The sequence below is a fragment of the Nomascus leucogenys genome, chromosome 8 (assembly GCF_006542625.1).
Source record: "Nomascus leucogenys isolate Asia chromosome 8, Asia_NLE_v1, whole genome shotgun sequence".
Taxonomy (NCBI): Eukaryota; Metazoa; Chordata; class Mammalia; order Primates; family Hylobatidae; genus Nomascus; species Nomascus leucogenys.
In genome coordinates, this window is record NC_044388.1 from 21,542,747 (window position 1) to 21,561,377 (window position 18,631).

The 18,631-nt window shown below is 46.8% G+C and overlaps 1 protein-coding gene across 3 annotated transcripts in view; it reads left to right on the forward strand.

Annotated features, from left to right (window-relative positions):
* The window catches only part of GALNT15 (polypeptide N-acetylgalactosaminyltransferase 15), a 73,091-nt gene that overhangs the window by 21,122 nt on the left and 33,338 nt on the right, over positions 1-18,631 (forward strand). For all 3 annotated transcript variants that reach the window (XM_030816863.1, XM_030816862.1, XM_012508604.2), the window contains exons 2-6: positions 220-386; positions 5,071-5,275; positions 12,917-13,084; positions 15,535-15,652; positions 16,977-17,171. In XM_030816863.1, coding sequence (XP_030672723.1) covers positions 220-386; positions 5,071-5,275; positions 12,917-13,084; positions 15,535-15,652; positions 16,977-17,171 — 853 coding nt within the window. The remainder of the gene's footprint in view (positions 1-219; positions 387-5,070; positions 5,276-12,916; positions 13,085-15,534; positions 15,653-16,976; positions 17,172-18,631) is intronic.

An 18,631-nucleotide genomic window follows, 5' to 3' on the forward strand; every position in this document is an offset into this window, starting at 1 on the left:
AATGATAAAGGAGCTCTTGAGATCTGAGAATTGGGAGATAGTAGACAGCACCACTATGCGGCGTAACAGGTTCTTTTTATATGGGAAATTTAAGAGATCCCATAGGACAGCCATATAATGTGAGAAGCCCCAGCCAGAGCAAAGGAAGTGAGTTAGAGGGTGTGGAGTGTTTCTTGTGGCCGTCTCTTCCCCATGGCTCTCTGGCTGTCTTCCCTGCAGGTGTCTGCAGCAGCACCCTCAGGACAGCCTGCCCACAGCCAGCATCATCCTTTGTTTCCATGATGAAGCCTGGTCCACCCTCCTGAGGACTGTACACAGCATCCTCGACACAGTGCCCAGGGCCTTCCTGAAGGAGATCATCCTGGTGGACGACCTCAGCCAGCAAGGTAGCCACGGCTTTCCTCCAGGCTCGTCTGGGTGAGCCTTACCCCCTGGTGGGTGGAGTTCTCAAGCAAAAGATTGAAGTTTGGAACTATTTTAGGCAAGATTCCCCAAGTACAGACCTCCAGATAAGGACTAATGGGCAAGTAATTTATGAATGAAGAGCCACCAGGGGAAACCAGTAAGGCAGTGGGGGCCACAAGACAGAGAAGGAGAAGGAGCCCTGCAGGGAAAACAGCCCTGGGGAGGGTCTTGAGGGGTGTCGCCTCAGCCTGATCCTGTGGGGATCTGTCTCCCAGGTGCCACCCAGTCCAACAATCCTCTCTCCAAGACACTGAAGAATCACACAGGTGGCCCTGTTGTCAGTGCTCACTGCCTTCTAGACCCTGGTGCAGCACTTTACACATACGCACATATGTGTATCGGTCCTTAACTCATCATGGCTTAGACAGACCCACTCACTTTCCAGGGGAGGCAACTGGGGCCCAGAGAAGAGAGCAGACTGGAGCGGAGTCAGCCAAAAGCAGCAGAGTCAGGCCCAGAGCCCAGACTTGCAGAACCTGCCTGTATGCTTCCTCTCACACGAACCTGGCTACTAGGGATAGCCCTAAAAGAAGATGGAGACAGAGAAGCCCCCACTTGACTCCTAGGTCAGTGGCTCTCACACTTGAGCATGCATCAGAATCACCTGGTGGGATTTTTAAACTACTGACTGCAGGGCCCACCCCCAAAGTTTCTGGAGATGGAGTGGGGCCGAAGAATTTGCATTTCTAACAAGCTCCCAGGTGATGCTGATGCTGCTGTTTTCTGTGGACCACTCTTTGAGAACCTCTGCTCTAGTCTTTGGCTTGGGCCTAAGGCCCACATTTCTGGCACAACTAAATGACCTAGAGACACACCTCCTGGCCTTCTGGGAAGATCAGAACGCTCCGAGGCAAGCTGAGCATTCGCGTTTTTCTAAGGGGAATAATGGAGAAGGGTTAGGGTAGCCAGGTGCCTCTGTTAGTTCTTTCTACGGTCCTCACTCCAAGGATGGGCCTAGCCTGGCCATAGCAGTGAATTAGATTAGCCAGAGGCTCTGGGAACACCTGGGGTTCCTGGGTGCAGCTGGCTGCATATTAGGCAGAAGTAATGAACAGGTGCGGGACAGGGCTGGGTTGGCGGGTAAAGTGCTCAGAGACTCTCCAAACCCTCAAGTGGGGCGGGGTCCGCCCAAGAGCACACCTGTGGTAAGGCCCCCACCATCTGATGAGCTGTGTTATGTCTGTGCCCCTCGGGAGTATGGAAAGTGGAGGAGCTGGGCCCCAGAGAAATGGGCTACCCCAGAGCTGGCAGCCCCACCAGAGGGGATCTGGATCCCCTGCCAAGCAATTAAGCTGCCCCCTCCTGGCCAACTCCCCTTCTGCCCCTCACCACTGGGCTGGCTCTCCATCCAGTGGCCTCATATTTCCTGTTGACATTGGGGTGCAAGGCCTTTTCCACAACCAAGGGCAGCACTGGTTCCATTTCTGCAGGTCCCTCTCCTCTGTGTGCTTGTCAATACCCAGATCCCAGACAAGCACCACCTTGCACACTGTTTTTATTTAATCCTCTTGGTCACCCAAAGAGGCAGGGCTTATCAACCCTACTCTACCTATGAGGAAACTTGAGACAGAAAAAGATGCTGCAGGTTGCCCTGAGCCGCCTTGATGGGCTTCCAAGCTGATGGTCATGACAGCATAGTGTAGTGTGATAGAATCAGCTAGATGGGTTTCAGGGTATTCGTCTGGGGTGGTAATGCCCACACCAAATCATTAAATGAGAAAACGTTTGCGATGGCCAGCCCATGATGACCCTTTACAAGTGGAAGTCAGTATTACTGCTGTTTTCTGGAGGGAAGGAGTTGAGGATCATACCAGCTTTTTCCGAGCACTATACCACTCAGACATGGGTGCTCTTACCTGCTTCAAAACCCTCTGAGAATGCCAAACAACCATTGCAGTCTGGAAGTTCTTCCTTAATCTATTCTGAAACTCTCTTGCTAGAAGTCTGTCCTAAATAATACTAACAAGGGTTAGAGGTATACCTGAAGAGACCAGCAGTCAGCCCAAGGAGGGCTTCATAAATTAATGTTTGGTGGGAATATCAGTGAAGGACTATATTTGGCTGCATAGAACAGAAACCTGCTGCAGTGACTTAACCAATGAATGGAGATTTATTTTTCCTTATAGTACAGAAAGCTCATAGGGTGGCAATGCGGTATTGGTGTGACAGCTCCACAATGCCATTGGACACACACCTTCATCTGCTTTCCACTTCAACATGCTTAGAGAGTAGTTTTGGCCTCATAATCACAACAGGGCTGCTCTACCTTTGGACATCACATACATATTTCAAATAGGAAAAAGGTGAAGAAGAGATAGGCAGAGGCCAGTCCAGTTTGTGCTCTTTGGAAAAAAGAATAGTAAAATAATAGTTTTCCCAGAATCCTTTCATTCAGTTTATTTCTACCAGAGCTGCTGCCAGCAGTGAGAGGAAGTCTTGGGAGATACATGTTTTTAGCTGCCCCGAGAAACATCAAAGTTCTGTCAGTACAGTGGAAGGGGAGAATGAATGGTGAGGAAGATGTTACATTTAGCAATGTTAAAGCCGATGAAGTCACTGAGGGGCTGCTTCTCAGACACGCAAGTTCAGAAATGTTAATAGCTTGACTAACAGAGATTCCTCTCTAGGGAGTGGACCAGGGCTGACGATCTTACCAGAAAAATAATTATAAAGTAACAAATCAGCAAAGCATTTTACCAGTGAGAATTGCAACAGCCCAGTGACTGGGACTCCTTTCCTCTACTGCTCAGGACATTGTTCTCCCTGCAGAAAATCAGTGGTGCTTAGAAGACAGATTCCCAGGGAAGGAGGGTACGAAGTCTGCTGGGGGCTCTCGGGTGGGGCTGCCTTAACCTTCTCCAGCCTCCCCAGAGGTTCAGCTACCAAAGCAGCCAGGCTACTTGTATCCACAGTTAAGGCCACCTCTGGGCTGGGGAACTGGGAAGAAATTCTTGCTTTTTGGCTCAGTTCTGTTCAATGCACATATACTGAGTGCCTACTGTGGGCCAGGCCCTGCACTAAGGGTTGGGGCAGAAGAGATATATTAGGTACAAACCCTGTCCTTGGGAGATCTTAGTCCACTGGGCTGGGGGGACTCACCATTTCCAAGACTTCATGGAGACCACTGCTTCTCTGTGAACACATTATCCCTTCCATCTCCACTGACTTGTTCCTCTTGGCATGTGTGTACACAGACATGCACACACACACGCATTCACACACACAATCAAGTTATTCTTAAACACAAAACCTAACAAGCTTCTCTCATCTTTTCCATCGTCTTCTTCTTAGGCCTCTTTTTCTCCCTTCCCCTATAGAATCAACCTTCCTAAAACACTGTCTGGACTCTTGGTCTCAGTTTTTCATCTCCTATTTTCTCTCCTGGACCCATTGTGTTGCAGACTCCCCTATCAACTGCAATGAGACCTCTTTGACCAGCACCACCAATCTCCTACCAGCCACCAAATTTAATGGACCCTTTTGCCTTTGACTTCCTTGACCACTGTCTTAGGTCAGGTTTCCTTAAAGCAGGGCCTGAGATGGAGATTCACGTGCATGTGATTTTTTTGAGGGTGTACTCTCAGGGGAAATCTGTAGGGGAGTGAGTGATGCAGAAGAGACAGAGGGAACAGCTGAACAAATATGTGGTTTCAGGTGAAGTCCAGCCATAACCTGATCCCATGGGGGACTCTAGAGCACAGGCTGCACTGCGGGGTCTGTCTTGCTTTTTACCCTGCAATGGTCAGTCACTGACCATGACTGGGGCTGGGGGCAGCATCCTGCATGACTGTCTGGCACCTGCAGCAGAGACCGTTTTAATACCCCAAGGCAAGTCTCCAGGGAAGGGTTCAGATTTCAGTTAGCACCCACAGCAGCTGGGGACATGCAAACCAAACCAAAACAGTTAAGGGGAGCTCAGGGAATCTGAGTAGTACACTATATTAGTCTGTTCTCACACTGCTATAAAGAACTGCCTAAGACTAGGTAATTTATAAAGAAAAGAGGTTTAATTGACTCACAGTTTCGCATGGCTGGGGAGGCCTCAGGAAACTTACAATCATGGTGGAAGGGGAAGCCTGTCTTACATGGCAGCAAGTGAGAGAAAGAGAGAGAGAGAGGAGGAAGAACTGTCAAACACTTATATAATCATCAGATCTCATGAGAACTCACTATCACGAGAACAGCATGGGGGAAACTGCCCTCATGATCCAATCACCTCCCACCAGGTCCCTCCCTTGACACATAGGGATTATGGGGATTACAACTCAAGATGAGATTTGGGTGGGGACACAGAGCCAAACCATATCAGACACCAACAGTATCTGCTACATTCTTGCTGCTGCATTTGGAGAATGTTAGCAAGTTCTCCCCTTTCCTGGTTTTCTGACACCATCCCTCTAATTTTTACTGGAGAGAATCATGGCCCACCCCAACCTAACGAAGCATCTTACATCTTAGCAACAACCACACTGTAATAATGTTTTTGGTTCTTAGGACCCAGGTGCTCACCACAGCTTCCAAGAGAGTTGTTGACAATTATCTTAGTCACAATCTCATCGGTTGTGGCATTTGTCATTCCATTGACCACAACCCTGTTGATTCCAGGACAACTCAAGTCTGCTCTCAGCGAATATGTGGCCAGGCTGGAGGGGGTGAAGTTACTCAGGAGCAACAAGAGGCTGGGTGCCATCAGGGCCCGGATGCTGGGGGCCACCAGGGCCACCGGGGATGTGCTGGTCTTCATGGATGCCCACTGCGAGTGCCACCCAGGCTGGCTGGAGCCCCTCCTCAGCAGAATAGCTGGCAACAGGTAACTTATTCCCTGGGCTTGCAAAGCAAGACATGGGACTGGGAGAAATAGTCTACAGAACAACCCACCTATTAATTCCTGAATCTCCATTAGAGAGTGATCTATTCCCTTTGGGTTTTCAGATGTTTAAGTCTTTTAAGACTATAGAGTTAGAGTTGGAAAGGAGGTTAGAGGTCTTCCAGTCCATCTACCTTGTTTTATAGATAAAGAAACTGAGGCCCGGAGAACAGCTTCTATGAGGTTGCAAATACTTAAAATTGTATTAAATTGCATGATAAAGGTAACACCTTACCATAGCTATCATTGCCTTTGGTGAAAATTCGGCATTTTTGTTTGTTTGTTTGTTTTGAGACGGAGTCTCACTCTGTCACCCAGGCTGGAGTGCAGTGGCGTGATCTCAGCTCACTGTAAGCTCCGCCTCCCAGGTTAATGCCCTCTCCTGCCTCAGCCTCCTGAGTAGCTGGGACTACAGGCACCTGCCACCGCGTCCGGCTAATTTTTTGTATTTTTAGTAGAGATGGGGTTTCACCGTGTTAGCCAGGATGGTCTCGATCTCCTGACCTCGTGATTCGCCTGCCTCGGCCTGCCAACGTGCTGGGATTACAGGCGTGAGCCACCACGCCCGGCTGAAAATTCGGCAATTTTAATCAAGCTTGTAACATAACCTGGGGAAAAAGTCTCTGAACTATGCTAGGCTGTAGATTACTCACCTGTAAAAAGAAAACATTAGGCTCTGTGATTACTAAACAGCATTCTTTGTTTCCCCAGTTTATATAAGGGGTCCCTAATTTTCTACCTATGGCCAGTCCTTGGAAATGTGAAGTTGGAGACGATTGCATTACATTACCCTGTAGACAAGCATCTTAACATTTTTCTTGATCATTTCTCTGCTCTCCTTCCCCCATCTGACTGTCAATCTCTTTCCCACTTCCTTGCTCAAGACAAACAGTTCCTAAACATGTCTAGTCAACCATTACCCGCAATCTGAATATCCTACCCAGGAAAACTGAAACCTGGTGGCTGGCCCACCTTGGACCACCTCAGGCATACCCCTTGGAGCTCATGTAGGCGTGTAGCAGAATAGAACCACAATCAATAATTGTTTGATGGTGCCCAGAAAGATAGGACCAATGCTAGAACCAAGCCTTATGACTTCTATCCTTCACTCCTACCCATGGTGAATGCTTATTATTTCACTTGAAGTTAGGGGTGATCAATCAAATATAAGAAAAAATTCCTGGACCACATTGGAATGAATCCTGGAGACATAGGCGTTACCATCAGCCAAATGGAGACGGTTTCAAATGACAGAAAGTAAATTGTTAATAGTTCAGCATTCCATTGTAACAAAGAAGAACAATCAGAATTTAAGTGAGATCAAGACAGATTAATGTTGCCCAGTTTCATGAGACAGATTGTCTCTTGACTCACATCTCATAAGAAAAGAAGACATACGTAAATTCAGCACTAGGACAAGAACTAGGACACAAAAATGCACAAGCTGGCCAAGCACAATGGCTCATGCCTGTAATCCCAGCACTTTGGGAGGCCGAGGCAGACGGATCACCTGAGGTCAGGAGTTCGATACCAGCCTGGCCAAAATGGTGAAACCCCATCTCTACTAAAAATACAAAAATTAATTGGGCATGGTAGCGTGCTCCTGTAATCCCAGCTACTTGGGAGGCTGAGGTGGGAGAATCACTTGAACCTGGGAGGCAGAGGTTACAGTGAGCCAAGATCGTGTTGCTGCACTCCAGCCTGGGCAACAGAGCAAGACTGCATCCTGAAAAGAAAAGAAAAAAGAAAAGAAAAATGCACAGGCCCTCCAAAGCTGCCATTTTTTATTCTGTTTCATGCAAAGGACCATCTTGCAATCACGGCGATGTCTATCATTGGAGTCAGACTCCAAAGTTGATCTTGCCCATTTCCCATCTAATTCCCATCCTGGTATCACAGACAGGTGGCTCTCAGAGGGACCATGAAGATTATCTTGTCTTATCTCATGATTTCACTATTGAGAACCCTGAGTTCCAGGAAAGTAAAAAAGACCCCTCAGGGTCACATAGCCACTTGACAGCTGGGCTGTTTTCTATGCTTCTTTTATGCAGACATTTAGAAATGCAGTAATTAACATCATTAAACTTTATGTATGTATAACCCTCGCAGACTTCTTTCATATGCCTTCTGTAATGACCCCCACGAGATGCCTCAGGCAGGTATTTTAGCTTCTGTTTTATAGGGGGAGAAATTGAGGCTCAGAAAGGTGACATGACGTGTAAGGGCAGATAATTCGTAGCTGAGTCAGGTTTTCTGACTCTGGGTCTAATGCTCTTTTTATTGTGTACACTTTCTTTTTAAGAGTTGGAGAAGCTGGTCAGGGAGAAACATTAGTCATCCCTAACCCCACCCCTGGTTGTGAGACATGTGTTACCCGCTGCTGTGAGTCCCTCGTGTCTGCTTCTCACATCGGGGCCCCATTTCGCAGAGCTAGGTGAAGGGAGAAAGACATGGCAGTACCTCAGTGTCCTAGGCTAGAAAGAAAATGGGGCTCCCTGGGAAGCCCTTTGTGATTAAGAGATATTCTAGTTTCCTGTGCCCTTCCCCTCTCCTCTTTTCCCCTCCTGTCTGTCTCTGTCTGCCTCTCTACCTCTCTCACGGTCTTTGTCTCTCTCTGTCTCTTGGTCTGTCATTCTCTCTCTCTCTCTCTTTCACACACACACACACACACACACACACACACACACACACACACACGGCCTCTGATCCTGATGTGTTACTGGCTTGGCTTCCTCTTTGGGTTCCATCTCTTCTGCCTGATGTGACCACATTTTCATCATCTCCACACCTCATTCATGGCTTCTTGTCCACTATGTTTTCTCTGGGCCCCAGTGTCCAGCTTGTAGGCCTTGGCAAGTGAGGATCTGGAAGAAAACCCACTTCTCTGATATCTGAGTCCCACTCTCTCCACTCCACGTGGCAACGCTCTATGAGCTGTGGCAGGGAAAGCAGCCTCATTCAGTGTGTGCTTTACTCCCCAGGGGATGTCGCCCACATGCCAAGCTGTGGAAGCCATTTGGTGCAGCTCCTCACATGGAGAGGAAAGGGGGCCCAGCTGTCTCCAAGGCTTGTGTCAGGAGACATTCTGTCACCAGATGAGGACACAGTGCCCAAAAGACAGAAAAGGGTCTTTAAGAGCTCTTACAAAAAAAAAAAATAGTGGGGGTGGGAGTGGCGAGTGAGCAGTGCAATAAGCCACAAATCAGCTATTTCAAAGAGTTGTAGCCTCTTCCACACCCTGGCCAAGGAATTCAGAGCCTGCTGACCAGACTTTTTCCCCTGTCCCTGCCTAGCAGGTTCCCACTAGCCATGTGGCAACTTTGTTTGCATTGGTTGAAATCCCTTCCTCATGACCATTCCTCCTGACTCCCATTCCTCAGAAAATTGGTCATAACATACCGATTTTATTAGAATAAGACATCTTGATGCCAACTGTCAGCAAATTGTCAAAGTAAAAATGCAGATTTACAGTAATGATGATATTAGAGGTGTTCTCTTGGGTTGCACAGTGCACAACTCCTGCAACTGTTCAGCAACTCTACACAGAGTCTCCCTATGGGCAAGTGATTTTAGGGCAGCCCTGGGAGGTGCTGATTGATGGCCAGTTTCTACACAAAGTAACAATGATGGGAATCAAGACTAGCTGTTGTATCCAGCTCCCAGCTGCCTTGTGTTGACTGCCAGCTCTCATACCCAAGCCAAGCAGTGGAAGCCATACCCCTGGAAGGATGAAGGTTTCTAAGGGGAAAGGGACAGTCTTGAAAGGGGCTGAAAGATGATATCATCTCAAGAAGCTGACCAAGTTGTCTCTTACTTGAAGATGGGCCTGGTCCTTATCTGCGAGACATCCAGTCCTTCAAGATCAGTCAGGGGTGCTATGGGGAGAAGCAATGTGGGGCGGGGAGAAGAACACCTCCCACTCTGCCCTTTGAAGGGTTAAATGATGGAAAGCAGTGTAAGAACGCCTTGTGTTTGTGCATGTGAGTCAGTGTGTGTGTGTGTAAGCATGTGAGAGTCTGAGTGTGGGGGGGAGCGAGCATGTGCGTGTGTGTGTGTGTGTGCGCGCGCATGTGCATGTCAAGGAGCAGCAGGAGGTCAGGATGCCTCCCGGCCCCCCAGAGGGAGCAGCCTTCTTTGACTCAGATGCCCCAAGGAAACTCTCCAGCAACCATCGTACTTCATACCCTTCAGCATGACACGTCCTCATATCTGACCCTGGAAGAGCCGGTGCCAGTCCTGCGATCACACCTGAGCAGCAAGAGCTCTGGGAAGGGAGAATTCAGAGCCTTCTGCTTCTGCTATAAGAGACTTTCCACAAACACCAAGAATACGCATGAACTTCGAAAATGGCTCGTGTATCATGGACCTCGAGGAACATCCAGGCTCAGGAGAATTAACAAGGAATGAGATAAACGAGGGCTTATTCTTTATTGTGGTAAAAGGTTACGGGAAGCTTGAAACTACAGTTAGCTCTTGAATATCTGGACAGTAATGTATTCATAGATCTCACATAGTTCAGTGAACCAGTCTTTGTTGGCAGCTTGACTCCTTCTGTTTGCCTTTTGAAACATAAGCACTTGATCTCCTGGAACTTAGAAAGGCTTAACGTAGGATCAACCTTGTACCTGCCTGAGGGTTAAAACTCAATTCACAGGTGAGGGACTGACGAAGTAAGCAGACACTTCCAGCTCCTTCCAAGTCAAACGAGGTCACCTCGCTATTTTGCTTTATGTGAATTCCAAGAACACCAGACACATCTGTAGGTACAAAACCACAAAGCTAAATAGAAGACTGTGGGTTTTTTATTTGAATTAATCACCCTTTTTGAGTCAGTAGATGACAGTTAGTAATTTAGTCCTGCTAGGCAGCCACTGTGGTCCATGGAATAAAGACCAAAATAGAAAACACTCCTCACTTCATTCATTGACATTTTATTCTTTATCTCTATCTAAAATGTACTCAGGGAAGCTCATGATTAATCATTGTTGTACACAGTTTAAATAGAGGAAAAAGAAGATTTCAGAAAGGAAAAGAGGGTATTGGGAATCAGGTGTAATACAGTTATTAGAAGTGAGTTTTACATGTGACTCTGAGCTTCCGGAAAGACAAAACAAAAAGAGAAACATAATGAATTTTAGAATTCTCATTTTCTAATAAAAAGCAATGTATTCCTTTGTTAAGGAGTACACAGCACAGGCTGGGTGCAGTGGCTCATACCTGTAATCCCAGCACCTTGGGAGGCCAAGGCTGGCAGATCACTAGGTCAGGAGTTCGAGACCAGCCTCAACAACATGGCGAAATCCCATTTCTACACACACACACACACACACACACACACACACACACACACACTAGCCAGGCATGGTGGCTCATGCCTGTAGTCCCAGCTACTCGGGGAGCTGAGGCTGAAGAATCCCTGGGCCTGGGAAGTGGAGGTTGCAGTGAGCCCAGATTGTGCCACTGCACTCCAGTCTGGGCGACAGAGTGAGACCATTAAAAAAAAAAAAAAGAGGTTGGGTGCAGTGGTTCACGCATGTACTTCCAGCACTTTGGGAGGCCGAGGTTGGCGGATCACTAGGTCAGGAGATCGAGACCATCCTAGCTAACACAGTGAAAACCCATGTCTACTAAAAATACAAAAATTAGCCAGGCGTTGTGGCGGGCACCTGTAGTCCCAGCTACTTGGGAGGCTGAGGCAGGAGAATGGCGTGACCCTGGGAGGTGGAGCTTGCAGTGAACCGAGATCGCGCCACTGCACTCCAGCCTGGGCAACAGAGTGAGACTCCGTCTACAAAAAAACGAGAAAGAAATACACAGCATAGAGGTCTAGGATGAATTGCGGGAATGCTTGAATGCAAGTCCCTTTCTTGTCCTCTTACGATTGCTGAAGGTGGTACAAATTTCATACATTTCTTCCTAATTCAGCCACACAGTTCCCTGGCTCTTGATTCCAAAATTCCACAAAATGCTTTGCCAATAGCCAAATTTATCCATCTGCCTGATTCATTACACAGTAAGTGGAGACTCTGGAAGGGGCTCTGGGTGCCCTCATTTCCTCCCTGGTCTAGGTTCTCAGTTTTCTTAGGTCAATACAGGGTACCCCAAAATAGGGGAAACCCAGAGGAATTATAGTCCCTTTGCCTTCCAGCAGAAACAATGTGAAAGAGGCAGGAAAAGCATATTAAGATCCTTGCTCTAAATATAGACCCCACAACTCCTTACACTTATGTCAGTTACCTAAAGCCATAGATTAAAGCAGATAATGAAATCGTGGGGCCACCCTGGCTCTCTCCAAGACAATGGAACAGAGATGGAATTTGATGGTAGTGTAAACACAATGTGGCTAGTATCTCCCCTCCCAGGAATCTCACTTCTCTTAGAGTGGTATCCTCTAGCCACCCTGAAGTTCAGGCCTGATTCAGTCCATGGCACAGATTTAAGACATGATTTTCATGACAGGCCAGGGGGAGAAAATGTGATTGAGATATTGGCTAGGCGGACAGCAACTCCTGGTACACCTGAGTGATTACCTACTTAGTTAAAAAGTATATGACCCATGCCAATTTCTCACATCACTCTGCAGTCATATCTCCAGGCTGTGCAAAAAAAAAAAAAAAAAAAAAAAAAAAAATTGGGCTAAAAATCACCAACAGTAGCAGGAAATGAGCAAGTAAACCAAGATATTCAGGACTTCGGTTATAGATACCAGATGTTCATATACGCATGCATTGACAGTAAGGATACTTCTAGGGCTTGGAAATCCTGATTTCTCAAGCCAATCAAGTTTTACACTATAAGGAGGAAGAACTAGATCTGAGAGCAGGGGTCCATAAATTCTCTGACATCGTGCACAATATTTTTTATATGGACATGTAAGATTTCACTCAGGAGTGGCCCATAGTTTTCCCCTGAATCTCAGAGGGACCAAGGACCCCAAAAGAAGTTAAGAGCCACAGTCCTAGAGCATTGCAGCTGAGAAAGGCCTTTGTGGGAAGTAGTTCAACCTCCCATTCTACAAATGAGGAAACTGAGGCCCAGAGAGGTATAACAGGTATCTCAAGATTACATAGTTCATTAGTAGCAGAGCTGAGCCTAGGACCCCTCTCTGTATCTCTCAGTGCTGTCAAGAAAGGTTTTTGAAGAAAGAAAAGTACTGGCATGCTCTTTAAAGCAATGCACCCTAATTCCTTATGGAAAAACATTTTCTAGAACCGTGCTGTACAATATAAATATAACACGAGCCACACATGTAATTAAAAAACTTCTAATAGTCACATTACAAAAAAAAGAAACAGATGAAGTTAATTTTGATAATATATTTCAGTAAGCCCAGTATATCCAAAATATTACCATTTCAACATATAATCAATGTAAAAATTATTAATATTTTTGCATCGTTTTTTCCATACTAAGTATTCTCAATGCAGGGTGTATTTTACACTTACTCCACACCTGATTTGGATAAACCCATTTTAGGTACGGGTGTCTGGTAGCCGCCATACTGGGCAGCCCATGTACAGACTGTTTCCAGCCCCAGCAAGTGAATGCTTTATGTCCCTTGTTTGATTCCACAATTCTTTCCAGGAGCCGAGTGGTATCTCCGGTGATAGATGTGATTGACTGGAAGACTTTCCAGTATTACCCCTCAAAGGACCTGCAGCGTGGGGTGTTGGACTGGAAGCTGGATTTCCATTGGGAACCTTTGCCACAGCATGTGAAGATGGCCCTGCAGTCCCCCATAAGCCCCATCAGGTGAGTACCCATTTCACACTTGCTTTGCCGTTGCCTCCTCAGGAGGGACTCTGCAGCCTGCCTGCTTGGGGTCTAATCCTACCTCCACAGTTTCCTCGTAAATTACTTAATGTATGCTGCGGTTTCCTTATCAGTAAATTGAGAGCAATCATAGTATTTACCTTATAGGGTTGTTGTGAAGATTGAATGAACTAATATGTGAAAAGCACTTAGAGAGTGCCAGGCACCCAGATGTAGGTGCTACCACCATTATATTGTCATATTCATAAAGTTCTGACAGGGTCTTCCAGATAGCATCAGTTAATGCCCCAGTGTGTGGCAACCTGAGATGGAATCTTGGCCCAGCTCTCTCATCAGGTAGTGTGAATTCCTCAGGTCCCATCTTAGCAAATAGGAAGAATTCAACCAGGTGAATGCTAAGGACCATAGGTCTCAAATATATCCTATTGTATGGGTCGCTTCTCACATGTTTGGTTTGTGGATGACTCTTCTATTTAAGTAGAAGTACTAGATAATCTTATGCATAACAAATCACCTCAAACTTGGTGTAAAACACAGCCATTTTATTAAGCTCACGAATTCTGTGGGTCATGAATTCTGAAAGGACACAGTGGGGTTGGTTGTCTGCCTCCACGGTTTCTGGGGTGCATAAGGATTTTAAAAGTTTCCCAACACTATAAAGCCAATGAGAGGTGAATCCAGAATTTAAACCCAGACAGCCAGGCCCTTGAGACGACTGCTTCACTGCTATGCTATATTTTAAATACAAGGCCACAGTTCATTATTCACAATTGCAAAATCCAAAAAGCTCGAAAAACCAAGCATTTGTTTAATAATTAATTAGGCAGCAGGCCAGATGCAGTGACTCATGCCTGTAATCCTAGCACTTTGGGAGGCAGAGGCGGGCGGATCACTTGAGGCCAGGAGTTCGAGACCAACATGGCCATCATGGCGAAACCCCATCTCTACTAAAAATAAAAAAATTAGCTGGGCATGGTGGCACACTCCTGTAGTCCCAGCTACTTGGAAGACTGAGGCACAAGAATCACTGGAACCCAGGAGGCAGAGGTTGCAATGAGCTGAGATGACACTATTGCACTCTAGCCTGGGTGACAGAGCAAAACTCTGTCTCAAAAACAAAAAACAAAAACAAAATCATTAGACAGCAAAAGCTGCCCTGAACTGACATGGGGTGTCTGCATCGGCCTTATTTGTCCCACTTACTGCTTACTGTGAAAATATGTGTGTTTCATCAAAGAAATATTAGTATATTTGACTAAAGAGTGCCAGGCAGACGCCACTAGGACTGATGTGTAGTATACGATGTATGTCCCTCTTTAAAGTCCAAAAAATTCTGCGTTAAAAAACACACTGGCCCCACAGGTGTCAGAAAAGGAATGCTGAACTTGTAACATCAAAATCCAGTAAGCATTTAAAATGTGGCATGCACAGAGCTACATATTTTACATGGCTTACCTTAGTCATCCCCCAAAACCCAATTATGAAACACTATTTTATCCCCAATTAGAGGTGAGGAAGCTGAGCTCAAAGACACATAGCCCACCTAAGATCTTACAAATTGGGAGTGGCAGAGTTGGAAATTATACTGAATAATCATTACAATATCAGTTTTTAGTATTTTGGTATAATGTAGAATTTTTATAACCTAAAGGCCAGTAGCTTTGTTAATGCATTACTATTTCTTTGCTAATTAAGAAAAATCTGAACTCTCAGTCATTTACACTTTGAAAAATTCCCAGAGTTTGGCTGCATTCAAATTTGTTCCTTCTAGATGAAGAGACCCTTTTTCAAAAACCTTCTGACTACATCTTTCTCTGTTTAAAATCCCTCTGAGGGATATTATGATCTTAATTCCCTTATTAAAGGTTTCTAGCTTCTTGTGTTTATAAATCATGTATTTTTCCCCTAGGGCAGTGGGGACTTATCTGCTTCCAGGGTCCCTCGTGGATTCATCATAGAATTGGGAAGAGGGTGGATGGTCATTAGGAAAACAGAAGAGGGTGAGAAAGAGAAAGGAGGAAAGAGCCTGACCATGTCTCTGTGTCAGGCCTGGTGCTACCTCTCTTAGGGTACCTGATTTTAACCAAGGCCTTCTTCCCAAACATCTTTCCAGAGGGACTCAAGCCAGAGGGACTCAAGCCAGAGGGCAGGGGAGTCTCAGGTGTGGTCCCTAGGCCCTCTCTAGGAGCAGTACCTGAGGACAGAGTATAAAAGGCCCAGGCAAGAATAGCTCTCTTTTCATCAAATACTGGGATTTCTGACATCATGGTTCTGCTCCAGCCTTGCAATTAAAAACATTGCATTTTACCTGAGCCCAGAGCCTGTTCTCTCAGCCACTGGAGCTCCCACCTGGGAAGCCCCAGCCCCCAGCCTTGCTTGCTGTGCTCTGGGTTCTGAACTGCAGTGTCCTGCCTGTCTTCTGTGTCCAGGAGCCCTGTGGTGCCCGGAGAGGTGGTGGCCATGGACAGACATTACTTCCAAAACGCTGGAGGGTATGACCCTCTTATGTCGCTGCGAGGTGGTGAAAACCTCGAACTGTCTTTCAAGGTATGTCCTGGACCAAGGAAAGACAGAGGTGGGATCTCTGGAGTGGTGTGTATGGTCACAGCTCGGAGGCAGGCATTAGAAATGTCACTGGGAAGGAATGAGGCTGTGGGAAAATTATAAAGTCATTCCTGTGTTGTGTGTCAAACCTCCCATTTCTCACAGTTTCCCATCTCTCCTGTGCTGTAGCTTGGTTTCACTCTCAGTGCCTTCAAAATCTGCTTCCAGGAATGGGCATACTCTCAGTTATTTTAACTTCTGTGCAGAGATTCCAGAGGCTCTCATACATTCTCTATGCATAGCGCTCTTAGCATCTTAGTAATTTTTTCATAGCACCCATAGTCCAAAACAAATACCCAAAGTTCTGTGTATTGAGTAGTTTGGTCCAAACAATTTAATACTCGTCGTAAAAACTTAGCACCTGTTGGGCACCACACAACTTCTCAAACCTTGGAGTCACCCTCATTTCCTGTTCCACATTGCTTTCTAGCATGATACTTGCTTTTTCATCACAGTATCCTCCGAAAACCCAACACCAAAAAAATATTCATCATCAAAAGTGCAGAGATCTAACGCTGAAAGTGTGAATTACCTGAAGCTTATATTCTGCATGAAGTCCAACAGATGTCACCATGTTTCCCTCAAAAATTTAACACCAGACCCTATGAGTTTGCTGTGGCACCCTGGGGCACCTTGGCACATAGTTTGGGAACCCCAGTTTTGGTGTTTCCATTCATATGCTGCTTATCCTAGGACTGCTTCTACTTTAACCTTTATCCCCAAATGTGGAATGAAAGGCTTCCTGCCAAATGAACTCCAGCCATTTGTGAGTGGAAGAGCAGAGGGAAATTTCTTGAAATAGCAAAGACTATGTCTCAGGAAAGCTTGCTTCTGTCTCTACTACAAACAGCTTCTGGTGCCTTTGTAGCACACTTCACAAGCTTTGAGATATCCTGGACTACTGGGGACATCTTTTTCCCCGAGGAAGTGTCCTTTGGGGAATAGGGGTGCTAATTCACATGCTACATCTCTCTAAGTGCTGGATCTGCATATGTTTGAAGGGCAGCACATTCAGGTAGTTGCATGGGGATGGCCCTCTTGTCCCCATTTTGGGACAACTGTCTCTATTCTCTCCGCCCTGTCACTCCCCTGCCCAGAATTTCCAAATCTGGAAACTCTGCTCCACCCTGAGGACCATAATCATCTTCACCATTGAGTGCTCATGATTTCCTGCACATTCTGCCAGCCCCTCATAGACAGGGCACCCTATTTCCCACCATTCTTAAAGGTGGAATGCTGAGGTGTTTATCTTTTCCCTTCGCGGCAGGCCTGGCTCTGTGGTGGCTCCGTTGAAATCCTTCCCTGTTCTCGGGTAGGGCACATCTACCGAAATCAGGATGCCCACTCCCCCCTCGACCAGGAGGCCACCCTGAGGAACAAGGTTCGCATTGCTGAGACCTGGCTGGGGTCATTCAAAGAAACCTTCTACAGGCATAGCCCAGAGGCCTTCTCCTTGCGCAAGGTAAGCAGAGAGCCAAGTGGGGCTTCTGTGTCCAGCACAGGGCCACTAGCAGGAGGTGGGCCAGGGAGGGCTCCTTTCTCTTGCCTGGAGGGGAAAACAGAAGATTCTGGCTTGGGCTTCCCTCGAGCTGCCCTATTTCAAGTGGCTTCTCCACCTGGTGAAGCTGTCCTTTGTCTTTCCGGCTTCTCCATGGGACAGCACAGCTGGCCTTGGCCTGAAGCTCCCTAACATCTAGGGATGACATCTATGGGATGGGATCCCTCACCTGGGGCCAGGGGAGGGGTTGGCACAGAGAAGCGATGAGATAGGTCTCCAAGGCCAGATCTCCTTTCATCCTGAGCAAAGGGCTCAGGGCTATGAAATGATCCAAGACATGAAACAAATATTAAATATAAAAATAGATTCCAAAGGCCAGGCGCGATGGCCCATGCCTATAATCCCAGCACTTTGGGAGGCTGAGGCAGGTGGATCATGAGGTCAGGAGTTCGAGACCATCCTGGCTAACATGATGAAACCCTGTCTCTACTAAAAATACAAAAAATTAGCCGGGCATGGTGGTGGGCACCTGTGGTCCCTGCTACTCGGGAGGCTGAGGCAGGAGAATGGCATGAACCTGGGAGATGGAGCTTGCAGTGAGCTGGGATCATGCCACTGCACTCTAGCCTGAGTGACAGTGCGAGACTCTGTCTCAAAACAAAACAAAAAAATAAATAAATATAAATAAATAGAGTCCAAAAAAGCCATAGAAAAATAAAAATTTTAAATATTTAACTAAATGTCCACAAACAGCACATTATCAATTGGTCAGCGGCTGCTCAGCCCGTCCTTCCAGAGTGACCCATAAATGCCATTTAATGTGGGAAATGGGTTCACATTAATGCTTGCTGTGCTGAAAGTGGGGGCTCCAAAGACGAGATTCCCAGGACCCACAACAGTCCTGGAGCAGCTCCCACAAGCCCCTCAGCAGCCCACACTGCTGGGGTGTGAGTTATATGTGAGTTTGCATACCACAGATGAAGCCTAGGCTCCTTAAATGAAAGGACATGCCTGAGTGCAGGGCCAGCCTGACAGGGAAGCCTCGTAGAGCAGCCCCAGTGCCTCCCCTTCTGCCCTGGTCCTCAGGGATCTGCCTCCTCCCCATTCTAGATCCAACCCCTTCCCTAAGTGGGAATAGCTTCCAGGGCCTGGGATGTGTCAGGACTCCATGAACTTCAGGATCTTTGTTTCTTTAGCTGGGGAAAGTGTTAACAGTAGACAGAGTCCCAGGACTCAACAGTAATTCCCAAGGTCTAGGCAGGCTAGAGTCTCCCCTTGGACCCCGTCGGTTAGTCACACTATTACACAGAGTGGCATTGGCTCCTTTCCTGGTACAGGAGAAGTGCTACTAACAGCAGCCTCCTTTGTTCCTCCAGAAAGGCATTGGGATTGAAAGGAAAACTCTCACAAGGACCCAGCTCATT